The 19,926-nt window shown below is 37.7% G+C and overlaps 1 protein-coding gene across 10 annotated transcripts in view; it reads right to left on the minus strand.

The window, feature by feature from the left end:
- CDC42SE2 (CDC42 small effector 2) overlaps nt 1-19,926 on the minus strand; it is an 86,100-nt gene that overhangs the window by 5,493 nt on the left and 60,681 nt on the right. For all 10 annotated transcript variants that reach the window (XM_075021194.1, XM_075021203.1, XM_075021197.1 and 7 more), the window contains one exon: nt 1,505-1,606. In XM_075021194.1, coding sequence (XP_074877295.1) covers nt 1,505-1,606 — 102 coding nt within the window. The remainder of the gene's footprint in view (nt 1-1,504; nt 1,607-19,926) is intronic.

Raw genomic sequence — 19,926 nt, forward strand, 5'->3', positions numbered from 1 at the left:
AAAGGATTATTTTTTGCATACAGATTGTTTCTATCTGGGATCAGAAAAATCACTCTGGCCACTGATGCAGCACATTATCCAAATGAAAAGTGAGGGAAAGAGATAGCCAGTTATGAGCATTCAAAATTAAAAAGTCTATGTAGAGAGACAATAATGATTGCTTACTATCTGGAGGTGAATTGGATATTATGCAAGGCAAAGGTGAGGGCAAGCAGGGGGAAAGTCTGAGGTGAAAGAGCAAAGCTTCAAGCAGTCACCACAAACCCCACACAAGGCAGCTCAGCTGTGAGAAAGAGGAAGGTTCTCACAAGAGGAACAACAAACATTTAAAAACTAAAAAGCCATGCTTTAAAAAGAAAGAAAACTGCTCACTTCATTACCACTTTATTATTTCATTTTATAAAGGCTTTAAATATTAATGTAATACATTGCATTAAGTAAGTAATTAGCTTTAACTGAATTTTATCAAGTTGAAGCTGTGTTTGTCCATTTAACTTGCTTACAGATGTTTTAGTACAAATCAATTCCAATCCATTATGTTGTTTCTGGGAAAATGTAGTATACTGTTTGTCACATCAGATTTTCTAGCTTTGCCCTTCCCCAATACACACGGAGTTACAAAAGTTTTCGTCTGATCTCAATAAGCTGTAAACTAGTTGAAACTACAGATGACTTGACTTGCCTACATTAAAAACATCTCTTTCCTTTACAGCTCTGCTCTCTATTCAGATACCTCTGACAGAACTCTTTCTTCTCCTTTGTCAAGAAGTATTTTTCATCATTACCTACATACAATCCTTTTCTAGATTGCATATTACTAACCTTAAAAACAGATTGACATTTCACATAAATACAAAGCTGTGCAAAAGACATAATAAGCTGATTTTCAGTATCCATCTTAGCCTCTGTTTTTCACTTTCAGAGAGATAAAAATCTTTATTGCTCTTATCACCTACAGGAAGCTATGAAACCTTGTGACACTGTTACTTGCTCTGGAAATAATTCACAGTGCAAATAGGGCTACAGAGTATAGAAAAACATCAACAAGGACACCAAAAATATTTGTGTACACTATAAACCAAGCTAAGTTAGAGTTTTACATGAACTATATTTAAAATTACTTAAAGCATCTAACGTAAGAAATCTAGTCAATTATTGACACTTTTTAAAGCTTTCTCTAAAATACTCTAGTAATATACCTCTGTTTTAGTTTAGTTTTAGCTTTACATGCCATCAGAATGATTTTTTAAAAAGTATTCTAGACATAGCCTGTACAATATATACAGCATCTACTATGAATTGTCAATAAATAGAGGAATTTTAAACATGGTATTCCATAACCTTGAATGCAAGTGTTTAGGACTTGGAATTAAGATGCTAGCAGGTTGTTCTTCAGTTTTATAGAGATTCTTTCTTATAGTTGAAAGCCTCATTGCTTCAGCCACCATATACATATACAGTGTTCCTGTATTCCAAGATGAAATATTCATCTGCTTATGCTTACCGAATTCATTCCACTGAATAGGTCTCCTGATCCTACATGAGCTGTGTGAACAAAGTTTGTTGGCTCCCCAATCATGCTTCGGTCAATTCGCCGTCGTCTTTTCTGAAAGGAAGGTAAAGAAACCATCTAACTGAGAGTCATTCAAAAGGCAAAAACAATGTGTGTCATAAATGTCAAAGTAAACTCTCCATAGAGTATTTCATACACTGTAAGATATTTTCATAGAGTCAAAAAGCAGAGTCCAAATTCCCAGGTTAATCAAGACATTGGTAATACTGTCAGTTGTTTTTACTTGGAGGATCTATAGCAGATCATTAGACCAGCAATGATACCACTCCTAGCATTTACGCCAACAAAACTCTTGTAAATAACCTTACTATGTTCCACGGTTTATTTAGCAATACTTGGAATGTGTCATACAGTAACTTCTGCCTATATTTATATTTAAATCATGATGTGGCAGATCAAATTTTAGATTTAGTCACTCAAACCAAGAATTAATGATCAAAGATCATTAGTATAGTCTATGAAACCACTAACTTACAGGATTTCTGATTTGCATGCTGTGGGAACTTATGTCACTATTTGTAATATACTTCACAGTGATGTTCAGAACAATGCCTTGAGTTTGATCAGGGTTAGTCACAGACATATCTTTACCAAACCCTGTATACTCAGATAACTTCCAGTCTGCGTGTTTGTAGCAAGGCAGGGTGCCAGATTAGGGACTCTATTCCTGTGTCTTCTGTCTAATGGCAAGAATTGCTTAACCTCTGCCTCCCCTTTCTCAGAGTGACAGCTTCATATTTTATTAATGTAATAACACGCAAATGAAAAATTGGAGGCAGTAAGGACTTAATCTAATTAAAGGTGCTTTGGTTGCCTGCCTCCAGCTAAGCATTGCATCTAAATGAATAAAACAAGAAAATCCTATCCTCATTTCTTAGGCCAGAACCAGGGAGCTTACACAGAGCAAATCACACGGTGTGCAGTCACCACATGCCAGTATCCTGTATTTGAAAAAACCCAATAACCATGAAGCACAGTATGAATATCTCAATTTAAGGTGTGTCATACAAAATAAAGTGTAATAGCTAAGAACCTACTTGAGCTCAGTTAAAAGCTTCCCATCATCTTAAAGTCCACTCAGTCTCATTTTTAAAGGGATCTCCATTTCTAATCTGGAATGAGATCATAAGACCACCCAGACTCAAGACACAAAGGTACATGCCTCACAAGTGGGCTAGCTGCTATTGAAACACAGCTACAGATTAAATCTTTATGAATCAGAACCCACAACTATGAGAATATATTGTGGGGTTTGGCCAGGAAGTGCAAAACACATTTAATCCTTTCATGTACCTTTTGCCTATTACTAAACTCAGATTTCAGTAGGTTTCAGTACCTTACTGCATCATATTAATGGCTAGGGTAAAGAGAAACACATAAAAAACTCCCATAGAAAGAGAAAAACAAAATGACCCAATCTATGCCAAAACTATTAGTAAATTCTCTACTCCCAACAAATTTGACAAGATCAACCAAATAAAATAATCATAGCGATAAAAACATCTTCATGTTGTTTGAGGGCTTTCACAGAGAAAACGTTTATGCAAATTAACCGAGATGTTTCAGTTACAGGAAACAGGAAATTAGTAGAGTTCACAGGACCATAAATAGCCACAACAGAATCTATTACTATGTCCCACCAATGCATTAATATTTCAATCTGGAAGTCAAGATCACTTATATATATAGAAAATGATTTCTTAAGTTATGTATGCTATCAGCTAGTAAAGCATACATGACTAACTTGGGGGGAGAGACCCCACACCAGGTTTATGCTTCCAGTGGATGAGAACTGCTCATCTGACACATTCAGGCTGAGGAGCATCTCCAACTGGCATAATGATTATTTTAAATGCATATTGCTGTATTTACATAATATAGTATTGTAATATGCTGTGACTGACACAGAAAGAAGCTCTAGAGAACTGTATGAAACACACCGCTCCAATTAAAACACTTAAAATTTTTTCAGTTCTACAGTCGTTGCCTCTCTCCCTCTTTTAAAAAATAACAGCCAGAATCAGAGTAATTTATGTGTCTAAACAATACATCCATGATTTCTTAGTTTTAGTAGAGTTTTGAAATGCAGGCTTTTGATGCAGAGAAAACTTAGACAATCTCAAAACTTCCAGAATTTTTTGTTTCTTTGTTCTGCAAATAACCAAACTCTTTCTTTGGGCAATTTGGGCAACTCAACTTATTCTCCTCGTTTTCTTGTTGCTAAGATTACTGGCATGCCAGTAACAGAGTTAAGTGCTCGATCTTGTGAATGACTGTGGGTCATTCTCTGCTAATTGTCAGCTAGTCAACCAGTAACCACTAGTTGAAGTGAAATGCCATCAAACCCTGTTTATCTTAAGCGAGTTTCTTATCAGAGGTCATCAGCCAGTTACACCCTAGCATGTGCCCACTGACGTGATCTCCTTGAAGCAGTGTAAGAGTATTTAAATGCTCTGCTATATTAAGACCACAAAGTAGTTCACTCTGAAAGCAAATAAAACTTTTTTTTTTTTTTTTCTGCAGGAGAACTCAGTTTGCGTTTATATTGGTGTTTCAGCTTAGATTATGAGCATGCTTTTGAAGCAACATTACCAATCCCCATTTACCATGCTTCAGTTTTCATGTCAGAGTCATCTTGGAGTGTACAAATTAGACTTCTTTTGGGTGAAGCTGAACTGGAAGACTAGCTGATACACTCCCATTGCTAATGACCATTTGAGGCCAAAGGACCAGGTAAGCCAGTCTGAAGCAGACCACAAAAGAGACATCTAATGCACATCATGATTCCCCAACACCAACTGTTCTGCTGTACTGCATAGCTGCTCTTACTAGGATGTGCCATTTCCACAAACACAGCCTCAGCCAGAACCAAAATGACCAATTAGCATGGATGAAGGGACATGGGAAGTGCTGTAAAAAGTCACCTCTTTTTGAGGAATGTAACACAGGATACAGGAGTAGGGGAGTATGCTTGGAAAGGTTATAATAAAGCTTTTACAGAGGACACCATAAACATTAGCTTGGTCAGGACTTTATTGTGAAGTGGTATTTTCTGAGACCCTGTGCCTGTAAGAATACCTGCAATACCATTGTTCTATGAACAATAAGAATTAACACACAGACTGATTCTTCAGTAAACTTAGTATATTTAATTTGAAAGAAGCTGAGAAGCAGCACATTCATCTCTTAAAGAGAAATGAATTGTATAGTTATGCTCATTTCCCTCTGTGTGTCACTTGTGCCTTTCCATACTTATTCCTAGTGCAAGTCATATGCCTGAGCTGACAGAGCCCAGAGAAAATTAATTCCTGCTAGCTTTCACCCATGCCCTAAACTCCACTTGATAACATACCATAAATAATTAGCCTTAGAATATATATACACCACTAACCATTGTAGTAATGAGAACTGACTATAGAGATGATCTATAATACAACTGCATGTTCATGATGCTAGTGCAAAGGACTTCGACATACACGCACCTGAATATTTGTTATCTTCTAAAGGTTTGTTTGAAACATGTTTCTGACCAAACACATATATGTCCCAACACTGGCAGCCTAACTCAGTGAGACCCTATGTCCTGTATCCGTGTTTCTTGTGGATGTTTTCTTAGCAGGTGGGGGAGGTAGAAGAAAGCTCACATGATTAGCTAACTTGTCTGTTAGCTTTCTTGTTAGTTTGGGTCAAGTTCCTGAAACATTTGGTATCAATGGGCAAAAAAAGGTCTCAAACTTGAACTGTAGTATTTTACCCCCCCCCCCCCCTTGCCTTGTCCCAAGGCACTGCCCCCTTTACTAAGGGAGGAAGGGGTGGCAAGGAGCACAATGGAAGTGAGATGAGAGAAGACCCGTAAAGGGATCCTGAAAGTGGAATATGAAATGTCATCATTTAATGACTTTACTGAGTTTGTTCCCTTGACAAAAGTCTGTAGAATTTGGATTGCAAAGTACGTACCAGGTAATCTTTATGCCACAAAAAGAATAAATAGTTTTTAAGCAGAAGAGATGCGGGTTTGTGTGTTAAATGTTTGAGAGGAATAGAAGCAGTCTGAGGACCCATCTCAGAAGCTTTGCTTTGAACATATACTAGATGCAATGGAACTGGATCACATTTCAGTTACCATAGTAATGAAGTAAGGAATTGATGTCTCTTCTATTCTTAATCTGCAAGTGATGCTTTGCACCCACACAGGGTGCATCTCTTTTGAAGTACAAGATTAGAATTCAGAAAGCCACCAACAGTTGCATCACACAGAAGTTTTCAACCCTGCAAGTTTCTTGAAACTTTCAATAAATAGTTTTAAACATCTGTTTAAAAAAAAATTAAACTAATTATACCATGTATTCAACCTGTCCTTCAGCAAAGCCACAAGCATTTTACTGAAACATCATTTTCATAGTTCAATAAACTACTTATTGCAAGAAATTCAGAAGTGTAATTTGTTTCTTTAAACAAATAATTGCCACAGATGGCTCCAGAGACATGTAAAATTTTCTTTATATTCCCCTCTATTTTTGGCTTGCAGGGAAGAAGTGATCACATTTGACTGTTTCCAAAATTTGTCCAGAGGCTGGGCTGTGCTTCTCTAGTTCAAGCTACTTCATAGCTACTTCATGGCAACAATTCTAAATTAGACAAGTTCTTTGCCTGTATATATACATATAAAAAAGAAAAGTTTTGGAATTTTTTCTCCTTTGCATGGTTATGCATCCCTCTCTACCCTTCATGAGAGGACATCTCAAAAAAAAAAAAAAAAAAAGAAATACATGCAGAGTAACATCAAGGTCTCAAATAGATCAGAAAATATTTGAGTCATGTCACTTAGATCCTAGCAGACTGATAATTATTTTTCTGGAAGCTGCTAAAAGTAAGTCAAACAGAATATCATATAAAGGTACCCCAAAGTCAAGTACCAACCTACATACGCTGGCAATCAAAAGCAAAGCAATCTTTTCTGTTTAGCTAGCAGAAAAGCATGCTCTGCTAAATCTACACCAGATTTTTTGAGATAGCTGCTAGATACATATCCCAAATCCAAGTCTGAGTGAAATGCTGGTGACACAGAGCACTTCAGAGGACCCTGTGACACAAAAGCTTGTGTGGATTTGACCTGCAGAAGGCTCCATCTCAGCCCCGGTCAGCCCTCAAATGGAAGTGGTATTACAGGTCCAGATGAGGAACATGCTCCCTAAGCATAAAGTGATACATGGTGGAAACTGAAGAAATTCAGAGGGGGAGCTAAGTTATTGCCACATTGTGAACACGTAGTTTCTAAAAACAATGCTTCTTTATTAAAATTCCTGTATATGGCACTTCTCTCCTACCACCTACCATTTAATTTATCTCCACTTAACACACAAGAAAAACTGCCAACCCTTTTTCCCATACAGCAATGCTGTTTACCCAGCTGTATGTTGTCTTGGCTTTCTAGATCTTAGCATCTCCATCAAGTAAACTGTAAGAAACCAGGCAACAGAATACCTGCTGCCCTTAGTGCAAGCCTACTATAGGGAACAAACAGAGCACATCTACACTAGCAACAAATTAGTGGCAGGGGCAGACTGGAATTTTGCACCTCACATTAAGAATAACAAATTTTGGTATTTAAATCACAAGTAGTAAATCTTTGTTTTGATCATTCTTCTCTAAAACCAACACAGACACAGTTGCTTTTCTATTGAAGAGTACATTTTATTATTATTTATTAATATCATCAAGCTCCACAAGGCAAGGATAACACTTTCCTACTGCTAACTTTGTAACATTTACCAAAACATTACAAGTGTCATTTTTCATGACTATGCTTCCATACATATATACAGTTTTGTCTTATTTTATATGCAGTAAAAATATACTGCACATAATACATTTATGTATTACATAAGAATATATTAATATATCTTATATTGCATTTCAAGACATTTTTCTGTCACTTCATGTTTAACTGTGTTCCAAAAGAATTAGGGCACAGTAAATGAAATTAGAAAGGAAATAGCATGCTGATCTATCTAGCTTAATCTTGTGCAACATGTTTCCAAGCAGATCCAAATCAATATGAAGTGATCCATATATAAAATGGCAAGTGATGCACCTTCCTTTTTTGACACAGTTCTTTTTGTCTTTCACTCTAACTATCTGTAGAAGAGGAACTTTGGTTCAAATTTGTCATCATCTCTCCTTATTCCACAAGACATCCTGGGAAAAATAGAGATCATGTTATTTTGGCTCCTCTGTTATTTCATTACAAAATTTGTAAGCTTGCCACAAAGACTCACATGCAGAAAAATCTAAGAAATTACATTTATTGAGGCATAATTCTTGTGCTTTATAGTCTCCCTTTCTGAATAAAATGATGAGAAACATCTTTTGTATCTTAACTTCTCAACAGCCTTGATACCTAATCAGAGAAAACCAAAACAAAACACCACGCTTTGGCACCTCATTTGATGCAGAGTAAAAGCATCAATTTCGAGATTAATTTTCCAATCTTGTATCAGACTCTTCTCTAATTTCAGACTATTTAAAAAACCCCAATTCTTTAACAGGAGTGCAGATTGTGTAAATCAAGGTATTCATAATATTCCACATTACAGCGGGCTATCACAGTAGCATTTGAGGCTTCAGTGGGCCCCATTCACCTGCCAGGATTGCCTTCAATGAGTCAGCAATGCTTACTGCTGGCTTGCAGGCTCAGTAACCTAGCTAAGATAAAAAATATTTTTTCCCTTTTCTTAAATGATTACTGTCATAAAAAAGGCTTATCTCTCTTGGCAACGTAACTAAAGAACACTTAGTTCCTCGCTGAAGCCTGGTTCAAGACTTAATAAATTTACTTGCGAACTCCCTACTGAGAAACTCTCCCTGGTGAATAGAGAAGTGAACAATCCGTCTGGACACTATAAAGATCTGCTTTGCAGAATGAGTTTTCTGTGGTCAGAGAATGACCACTTACATTTATTATCTCCAAAAATTTTGCTCTTCTCAAAGTAGAAAGATGACCGTGAATTCATAAATACTAGAAAGTTACACAGCTTTTAAACTTGTCTCCACAACATAAGGGTCAGTTTTTCAGACTGTTCGGTCACTACTATCTCAGTCATTAAAATGGCATCAAATACAGTAAGAAGCAATTCACTCTCTACAATAGCTCTTTGCAAGCTTGACTTTTAAATAACAGCAGGGTAATTTGAACATAATGAAGTATAATAACTTTTAACCACATCATCTAATTCTTTGCCACAATAAGAGATCTAGAGTTAAAACATCTTTCCTTACTGAAACAATCCAAATCCCAAACTCTCCTAAAATAAAATAAATCCCAGTAGAGCCACCACAGCTGCTGTTCCTGTGGTCAATGGGACAAATGCAAACAAGGAATACGCTCCTGGTTCTCCTCTGCACCTGCCAAGTGCATTTGTTTTCATGATTAGGAGCTAGTCTGCTCATACATCCAACATTGTATGGGTGCACTATCAAGAAAGTGCTAGGTAAGTATGTGATTTGCTAATTAATTTTTTTCCTTTTAAATAGGAACTATCAGATTTATATGGAGGCTTACAGCTATTGTGTTTGACCTTTCACAAATAACCCTCAAACAGCAACCCTTTTTTGGAGAACTTCTGTTACCATTCATTCTAGTGTTAATTTCAGGCTAACCCAATGCAAAAAGCAAGCTCTTTTAAGCTGCTAATTTACTTTCTGGGATCCTCGCCACCAATCAAGATAGGTGTTTCATAACTTTTCCCTTAGGACAAAGTGATGTATTAAACTTTTCAACTATATAACTCCCTGTTGAAATAGAGCTGTTTCCTAGCTTTGTATTCAAGAAGTCAGCTGAAACTTCAAAAGCAAGTGCAGGCCAAAGATAAAACTAGGATAGAAATCTAAGGAAAGGATTTAATCAAAGACAAGATAGTCAACCATTTCAAAATGGGGGATTTGGATGGTTACAGGAAAAAAATGAAAGAGAGAAAACACCCTTCATTTTATTTGCCTTCTTTGATCCTCCTACTTTTTTTATCTGCTCTGAAGAGTGCCAGCAGCAAGGGAGTCCCTATGCTGTGCCACCCAGCTGATCCTCCACACGCTAACACACGGGAAGAGCTGGGTTTTTGCTCAGAATAGGAACTATCAGATCACCCTGTAGAGGTGGCTTTCTGTCCTCCCACATACATGCTGTTCTGCTCCCTAAATATTCTGATGTTCCCAGGATGGCTGTCTCTCAAGACAAGCTGTGGTCTGAGTGACATGTCTGGGTTCCCAGTATTGACCTATCAAAATTACCTAAAAAGGTCTTAAAGAGTGTCTTTCATCAAACCCTACATAAAGGGGCTGCAGGGGTAAGGGTGTCCCTTGTATTTGTTTTTGTTCATTGTGTGTTTAAGATGCATTTCTCCACACTTTCCTCCCTAATTAGGAACCTAGAGATTCTTGTTGAAAACAACAAAAAGAATGTACATGTATAAAGCTGGAATGCTAATACACTCCCTCTCTAGCAACTGGATCATTATGTAGTAAACTAGTACTGTGAAAACAATGGCTGGATGTATGGTATCATCATATAGCCAGTATGATATTTTTGAAGAAAAAGCTGTAGGAGAAAAAAATGCTTTTGCTTTTAGCAAATTCGGCACCTTCTTGAATCTTTTGAAGTTTACACTTTTTGATCTGTTTACACAATATTCCATTATATTATGAAGGTGTTAGTCATCACATGACAAAACTGGCAATTGTAGCCTACGTTTTCTAAATAAACAGGAAAATTTGCCAGGTGAGGTCAAATGACTGAAAGACAATAGGTCTTTTAAGAAATGTGTTTAGCTTACACATTAAAGGGAAGTTGTTCCATTCCAGATGCTTAAACCAACTTTAAGGCACATAGTAAATGAGAATCCATTCCTTGGTATAGCTATTAAGTGCTGTCCTTTTCAAAATACACATTAGCACAATTTTAAGATGACACTTACAACTTGTGACTTGGCTGTAACATTATACCACAAACTAACTTCTCTTTCCAATAAGTTTATTCTCATTATTTTTAGTGATTAATGCCTCTTTAACATAACTTAAAAACCAAAACAGTCATCTTGGATAGCAATACTATATTTTCTACTATAGCAACCATACTTATTTAATGTCTTTAGACAGATGATGCTGTCTGATTGTAGAGTAACAGGTAATTCATCAGTGATAAGGACAGCAGGGCATGATGAAAGGAACAAGTCTGTGATAGTGGATAGTGGCTTGCGGTATCTCAGCAAAAATCAGAACTTAGCATTTAACATACACTTTTTTCTTACAGTTGCCAAGCTGCTTAACTTCCAACACGTTAGTTGTTGCTTGGATCAAGTACTTATTACCAGCCCACACAGCTGGAAACAAAGTTTATCACTGCACCTTCTGGATACAGATACACCACAGTACAAACTTTCTGGAAATTTCTAATAGCTTCTTAAAAAAAGCAAATCCCAAAGTTCTGATATTAACTCACTGCGAACTGCATCGTGTTGAGTTCTCTTTCCTTTCACTCGCTGACCTTTTCCAACAAGAACAGAGGAAATACTTGAAAGGTCATCTGGAATGGTGAGCACTGTAGTTCTCTAGATGACTTGTGTCAGGATTACAACATGTAGCCCCTCCTGCTCAGCCAAATGAATGTCACATCCCCCCCCCCCCCGCAGCTACAACACAAACAAAAGCTTCAGGTGTCCTTAAGTACACTGCATATTGACATTCTTTTGTCAAGAAATTGTATTTCATGCTTGCAAATCTTGTAGTAAGACTTCCTAGAGCTAGCTGGTTAATACAAACAGGTTTGTTATGTCCTGCATGTGCAGGTGTCTGCACACATTTGCATCGATATGGAAGCATAAATGTTGCATAAGATACATTACACAGAAGCCTTCTGTACTCCTATGGACACTCTGTATAATCTTCTAAATGAGAATGATATGCACATACCAAACTCCATTACAAAAAAGTACAAGAACAAAATATGAACTGAAATATTACCTCCAAACAGGTAATAGCCACTGGCAGATACAGGATCCTCAGTCACACTCACCATACAAAACCAATCACTTACTAAGTCTAATACTTTGTCTGGACCACCTAGTTAAAACATCTACTGCTCTGAAGACAATAGCTCTAAACACATTGTCATATGTGCTCACAAGCAGAAGTTTGGTACTGCACATTGTGATTCACCTTCAACTATGACAACAAATCAGGGCACACATGGTATTTTCAGAAAGCCTCCACACACAACTCTCAGTAATTCCCTTACTGGGAGAAGATGGATCTTCAGGAGTTAGGGCACTGATATTTTTTAGCAGTAGGATTCATAGCAGTAGAGGTGAAAGCAATAGTATTTGTGCCACAAGCAAAACCAAAGCCACAATATTTAATAATAATATCATGAAGAGTCAACAAACACACAGTGAATTAATCAGCTTTTAAATACCTCTGTCAATGTCGCCTTAGAAACTTGACATTAGCTTGCCCAATAGCAGCAGCTTCTTGTTTCTTTATATACATACACAATGAAATACTTCAGTATTATTCACCTGGTTTTCTAGTGGTGTACTGTACTACTTCTCAGTGAAGTCTTATTAAAATGAACTTGCTCTGAATGAAGATACTTCCTTTTTTTTTTTGTACAAATCCTTTTTTAAGGGAAGTAATCCCACTACAGTTTTTACAGTACAAGACACACTCCTGACTGCTGACCTTTCTGGCAGTCTTCCCACTGGCATTTCCTTGCTAAGTTACTTGTCACGTGTGTGAACTCATCATTACCTCTGGGTACTCCTTGCTGCTTCAAAGGCATCCTGACCAGTTACCTCATCAGCACATGAGCACTGTCACACAGCCTCAGGTAGCCCATTTTGCAGTGGGGAGAAGCATTCATAAACCTGGAATCATGAGTTTGCTTCAGTGGCCATCCCACTTCTTGCTCCTGTGAGGAATTCTGCAAAGCTCCCAAATTTGACTGTCAGCGTTGGAAATCTGTCCACCCAGTTAATTTTAGGTAAATCACTGGAACTAGTGCATCCCAAAATATGTTATGATGTAGTCTGTCTTTGCTAACTCTTGAAACATCAAAGCAAAAAGGTGTTACAACTTACACAAGCAAAGCATGAACAGCCTCCCATATTCTTCCCGTACTATGAAAAATAGTCATGCATTTGAAAGGTGATCCCACTAGCAGATGTGGAAATGATGGCATTACACACAAAATAAATAAAAAAAGACAACACAACAAGCTTCCAAGACAATTTAGCAATAGATGGCCCAGTAGATATTTTAGGGATCCTTAGATGCCAAGCCCACATGTAGCATGGCTTGAAGCATCTCTAGAGGAGTACTCTAACAGCAACTCTTCAATTCTCAAATCAACAGCTGCACTCAGACTTAAAATAGCTTTCTGCTCAGCTTTTGACATATTCAGAATAGTATCTGACACAGAGCAGCAACACAAAAGCCTGTGCCCAAAGTGTGACAAATACCCCCAAAAGATGAAAGGGAAGTTGTTCAGGAGCTAATTAACAAGTCCCAACAGAAGCATGGGGGCAAAGGAAGATCAACATGGCATGCCATTGCAAATCCATAGGCTCAAAAGACAGACAATGAAGAAAAACAACCATTGTGAGCTTCTTAGTCAAGCACTGTATTCCCACCTAATTTAGTTCAACAAGGAACATAAAAAGGAAGTCCTTTCAAGGAGTGTTCTGCTTTCCCTGGCAAAACAAAGGAATCTTTGTGGCCTTGTCCAACCCCCTATCAAAAGGAAAACACCAGTTCCAAGCATGTACAGGCACTTTTGCCTAGTCTAGCTGAGGCATGCCACCATTCCACAGGTCTTGAGTGTAAACAATCATGAATTATTAAATTTCATCAAGTCAGAAATTGTCCCATATTCCTAATTTATTTGTCAAATTCTGCTGTTCTAAATACCTCCTCGTTGAAAAGCAGTATACAGGAGCAGTAGCAATAGCTCCTTACCATTCCATTAGCTGCACTAAGAAGACATATAGATTTTGTTAAGGACAAAGTCTCAGGTACATTCATTATTCAGAATTTACTGCCAGACTCATGAGTAGGATCAACAACACATCACACAATCATTTTTAGAGGCAGTGTGGGCTGCTCATAATATTCAGAAAAATCTTTCTTCTTACTAATCCATTTCTGTGGCAAGCCTATCCCTCCTTGTCTTGCAGGTCTTCTGCACTAAGTTATCTATGATAAATTTATTACTTTGAGAACAGAATTTTTATCACCGTATTATTGTGGCTCCTGCTTGCATACTTTTTTACACCATTCCTTCAGTCTAGTACTGGTAATTCTGAAGTTGGATCCACTGTAGAAATCCAGGAAATATAGTGGCTTTCTTAGTGTGTCACATCTACTGGTCTTGCCAGAATAAGCCTATAATTAGGAGCTTCTTAAGATAGGAAGAATAGGAAAGCATGGTTCTTCAACAGTCAGCAAAATAGGGGAAGCTTTGGCATTGCAACACTGAGCACCATGGAGATCTCTCAGACTCCTCTAGGTTCTTGCATTATTGGCAACTTCAGGGCAACTGCTTCCCAGTTCCACAAGTCTAGTTAGCTTCTATCAAAAACAAGATACAGCCAACATCAGCTGTTGGCTACAGATTTACAGGTACTGGCAGTTAAAAAAAAAGTCAGAATGAAGAAGAAAAAAAGCAATAAACATACTGAACGCAACCAGCTTTTCTAAGGAGCTTCAGGCTGGGAATTTCTAAACTGAGTGCATAAGTGTAGATTATTTATAATAAATATTTTTCCTTTTGCTCTTCAGCAAATAGAACCATATAATAGCTAAAAAGACAGGTACACAACTTGCATCTTCCCAACAACTAGAGCTATGAACACAGAATTGAATAGTTATTGTTGGTAGGAAGATATCTATTGTTCCTAAATTAAACAAAAAACCCATCAACTAAGCTACAACACTAACACCACCACCATCACCCTGTTTCATAGCCTGAGTGTCAGGTACCTTTTACCAATACACAGGTCGCCAGCAGACACTGGCAGCTATACCAATAGAACAAACTGTTATTTTTGAACAGCTGGCTCATCAGCATGACAACTACCAAATTTTGATCATACCAGATTATTTTAGAGTTTCCTATGCCACGGTGTCATCAGGCTACACCACCCAGAAACATGCTTCCATGATCAAAGCACAGAATTTGCAAGAAGTTAATTTTCTTGCCAGAATTCCTGCAGTTTCTATGCCTCAAACCTCAACTTTGCCATTTCACTGAGTTTCCCTGAAGTGCTGTGAGATCCATGGACACAGGCATTAGAGTAGCCGCCTACAACTGCTGTCCTGAACAGACATTGCCACCTATGTGCTTCTCCATAGCTTCAAAGTTTTACACTACGGAGAGCTACATACTACATCAAAATAATTCAGGACAAGAAGAGATGCATCAACATGAAAGGTCTCGCTTTTAATAGGCAAAATCTGAGTTGTTTATTGTGGAACTGGTAAAACACCAGTTGTCACTTTATAGCTACCCTACAGAGAGCTTCTCAGAGCCTCTTTAACCTTTCACTTCAGATGTCCGGAAATAGCACATTAGAAATATTTTTGAAAATCAGAAGGCTGTGGTGGTCCTGCTGACCCCTCTGGTGTTTGCTCCACATCCCTTTCTTTACTGCCTGCGGGAACAAACACATGCACAGGCACGGACAGCCAGACAAATTTCATCCTTTCAGCTTACTGGCATTTACAGCCCACTGTATGCTACTCACTTCTCAGGAGCCCTCCCTGCCTCTGCTCCTTGCTCTTCTCTATACAGTAACTTCAACCTCTGTCCTGGTCCCCTAAAGGTATCAGTCAGCTTTGTCATTTCACAGCCATCCAGGCAGGAATTCTACCCAAACACTGTGGGTTCTTCTTACTGGAAAGAAAAACTGATTTATGAGTTACCTTGATAAAGGAACCCAAAGGTTGCATAGCTAGAAGACAATAGAGTAGTATTACAAAATCCTGCCACTTTAAGCTTGTGGCTATTCCCTCACCTTTCTTTGTCCTAAATCATCTGCAGCAGTTATGTTAATAAGTCCCTCCTGAAAAAAAGGAATTGCTATAGCTCTTCAGAAGCTTAAAAAGCTTTTGTTCATAAAAACAATGTCTACATCATTTATGCTCCAGCTGCTTCTATGCAGAGCCAAACATTACAGCTTCAGAAGTGACCCTAGTTCTCTCTACAACATCATTCTAGACAATTTTAAACATAATCTCTTAAAGCTTTAAAGTGGTAATTTTAACATACTATACTGAAAATGCAAATATATTTTAAGTACACTTTATGAATCTAATATTCTTTAAAACTCAAGGGCAAACAAATTTCTCCATTAATAACAGCACAAAGGGGTTTTGTGTTCCAGCTGCAAAGCTAAAAAAAAGTCAGAAAGCAGAAAGATGCATGCATTATCAAGACACTCAACATTCGCTCTTTGGGATCACTAAGGAAAAAATTGAGAACCCCAAACCTTTCTGCCCTTCCCAGTTGTTTCCCTGCAGGCTTCATTTTCAGATTACTCTTCTGTGTTCTGAGATTGTATAGTTACAGTTCATTTTTTTTTTTTAAGAAACTAAAACACGTAAACTTGGATAAAACACAGTCTAAAACTTAGGTGTAGCTTTTTATCTGGGGAACAGTAACAGCATGAACCATACCACAGTTAGTGCATCCCGTAGCTTTTCTTATCTTATGCACTGCAAACATAAGTGTCTGCTATGTTTGGTCATAAAAAAATAAATCATCAGTGATACTCCTGCAATGCCTGCAGAGTCAACATTGCTAAGAGCCTAAGCTGAATTTTATTCCTTCTTGGGCACGACCAAATTATTTACTAAATTCCAGTGAGCTGAAGCAAAGGAATTACTTGCAGAAAATTAGGTATACCAGTGTGGGAAAAAGATTCAGCCTGACTCTCTGAACCCACAGTGCGTTTGCAGACCTGGAAACCGGAAGTTTTACTTATTTTCAAAAGTGGTTCCTTGTAAGAGTCGATCACTTAATGTATGTTTTATTGACCAACAACCAACCATATGGTAAAACAAGTTTTCAAGTTGTATTTTAGAGCATTCTTCAAAGGGAAAGTTTTGTCTGCCTTTTTAGATGTAAAATACAAGGACATGAAAACCAAACAAAATCCTCTTATTCCCTTTATCATTTTTCTTTCCTTTTCACTGGGTAATAATGTGAGCTGACTAATTCTGGAACACTAAATTACGCAAGTGATTATATAATGTAAGGTACCGTACAGTACCTGATCACTTTTCCTGTTATATAAAGTAGATACAGACCACATTGATGTAAGCTCTTCTGTTTACTCTGATTAAACAGAAATTAGTATTTACACTGGTATCAAGTTCTGAGACAGTGAGCAAGAGACAAAGGTATTGCAGAATGTCATTTTGGTGACATGAAGCATCCTACCAGCAGCATACAAGGAGACTAATTTTACAGTCTTCAAAGGATGATCAAGATGCCCTCACATTTGTAAAATATTGTGACAGATGTTACAAAGTAGTTATTTCACAGGAGTCTTGCGCACTTCAGAAACTTCTCTTGTATTATAATCTCTTTAGATATAGAAAAGCTGTTTACAATGAACACCAAGTAGTTAAGTCTGAAAAAATAATATATATGTAATCTATAATTAACCTCCTTTGTTTTAACATCTAGCTAGAATAAATTTTTGCCTTAACGTTTAAGCTGTGCTGCCTTCAAAAAAAATCATGATGATTATACACATGCCCCATAAAAACATACTACTAAACATCCAAGAGTTTTGTATTTTTTTATTATTTGGTAGTGCCTTTTCTCAGAGGATCTCAACACAGTTAGCAGGATCCCAAGCAAGCACTCAGAAAAATGCTCTGGCAGTTGTTTTTTGCTGTAATTCAGCAGATTATTCCCTATACACACAAAAAAACCCCCACCCCACCTCCCCCACCCCTCAAACACCAAAATCCTAACCACCATCCAAAACATACTTCACAAATCAGAGAAACCAGGAACTACAGTGTGTATGCCTTTGCTTCAGTTCTTTAACCACTAAATCAGCTAACACACATCTATCTTCACACACATCTATCAGTCAGTTTCTTGCCAGATTTTAATCTAGGTGTGTATGTATTAAAATGTGTAAATTTCATCTTGATTATCTTCTCTGTGTAGAAACATTACTCTCCTTTTATAACAGAAATGTTGGCATTTTATTCCTGAATTAAAAAGAGCAGCTAAATCTCACTGACCTGAGATATGTGCATGTATTTTATTTCTTTAGGGGTAGGGCCATACGATCCTTGATTACATCCTTTCTAGTCTTCCAGCAGTCAGATAATCTATACTGCTTTCACCATGACCACTTTAATCACCTTTTCTCCCTCATACTACTGGTAGCAGCCTAGCATTGGTTGCACAGTGTTTTACAGATTTGCACTGTCTTCATGGTTAGCTTACAGAAAAGGTAATATCCACATAGCATATTGGGCTTAGAAATCTTTGTCAGGTTTTAAAATAGCTTTTAATTATTGCTTTTAAGTAGCCCCAGTTCTTCTCTCTCACATACCAGTCTGTTTCTTTTTTCTCTGAACTACACACATTGCAGTTTTTTTCCTTCCTCTCCCAAATCTTCCTTTCTTTGCATTACAATTTGAAGAGACATTTCATTTTCAGTGCTTAATTCTGATGTTAATACAAGAAAATACGCATTTGATATTTTTCCATGGAGAATAAAAGGCCCTGTAGGCTCTTTTGCCTGCTATTCTGTAGATCAGCACACCTACTCTTGCACTGGCATTTCTTTTTTCTCTTTACAAGTTCAGCAACACCAAGCCACTACCAGAAACAGAAGCAATCCAGTATGTTACATACATGCACACACTTGTGTATGGGTGTGCATTCGCATATCCTAGCAGATTTGTTTGGAATATGTGCCTAGCAGGATTTATTGACCCCTTTTTAACAGTAACCTACTATTTCACCATCATCCTAGAGCCTAGGAACTAAATGGTTTTTAAGTAACTTGAGTACGGCAAGCTGTATTTGAAGTAACATTTGTTCCAAACAGAGTTAAGTAACATGTTGTCCTATATTAATTTTACTCAAGCGTTTCAAGAAAACTACCTGAAGTAGACTTGGCTTGGAAGCCCCCTAGGTTTAAAGGAACTTGATGAGTCATAAGAGTAATTTCATTTCATAAATAATACACTCCCTTGACAAACAACTTTAGTTCCCAGTTGAACATAGCCACGTGTTCTTTCTTTAGATAATTTAACTCCTGATAGCATCAGCTTTTCGGTTCACAAAACTGATAAAGCACTCCAAAAGGCAAATTTTATGCAAATATACATAATGAGCTAAGGATTAATAACTACAGTTTATGCAACTGTCTTTTTGAAAACACTGATGTGACATCACCTCTAAAATTCTATCATTCTGGCATAATCCCCAATAACATCTATTCATCAATCCTGTTCAAGTGTCTTCCTCCATTTTATCTGAATCCTATTCATTTTTCTCTACTCACCACATCATCCTATATACCCCAAACAATTTTTCTGTTCTTTCCTCATTTAAGGTCAGAGGCTCTGAAGCCACCAATGGACTACCATACAGCTCCCCAAGTTACCTGCCTGGCATCTTCCAGCTGTAAAACAAGAAGAGCAATGCTGACCTCACAAATGAATCAGGCCTGAGCTGCAAGAAAACTGAACTCAAAGTCAGTGGCATAACTTGGGAATTTCAGTGGATGCAAGACTTTAACCTGTGCTTAAAGCAGTCTGATGCCAGAATAAGAGACTGCCACAAATTTCCATAGCGTTCACCTGCGCTCAGCTGTCATCACAGTCCCTGCCCATCAGAAATGTTTTTGGTTTTTAAATAAGTAGAAGAATTTAAAAGGTCACAAGTTCTTTTAACAAAGTGAGACTACAAAGCTCTGTGCTGTCCCCCAGAGAGACGGACATAAACCAGAGGTAAGGCAGCCTGCAATAAGAAAGCGTATTTCCCACTGTGCGTGGTGATGTGAGGGGCTCTGCACCTCTGCTCCAGGTCTGGAGAGCTCCAGCTGGCCAGCACTACCATGCTAGAGCAGTAGAGCATGAGGTGCCACGCTGTGCCGGCAAATAAGTGCTGGTCTGGGCAAATTTAGAAGAAAAATCACAACTTGGTCCCAATTTATTTCTCAGTCTCTGGAGATAAGGCAGCCACTTACCAACTGAAACCATCTTGTGCAGGTTAGAAACACCTAAACCATAATGCAGGCCTACCAAAGATAAGGCAAAATTAAAAT

This window comes from Buteo buteo, chromosome Z (genome assembly GCF_964188355.1).
Source record: "Buteo buteo chromosome Z, bButBut1.hap1.1, whole genome shotgun sequence".
Taxonomy (NCBI): domain Eukaryota; kingdom Metazoa; phylum Chordata; class Aves; order Accipitriformes; family Accipitridae; genus Buteo; species Buteo buteo.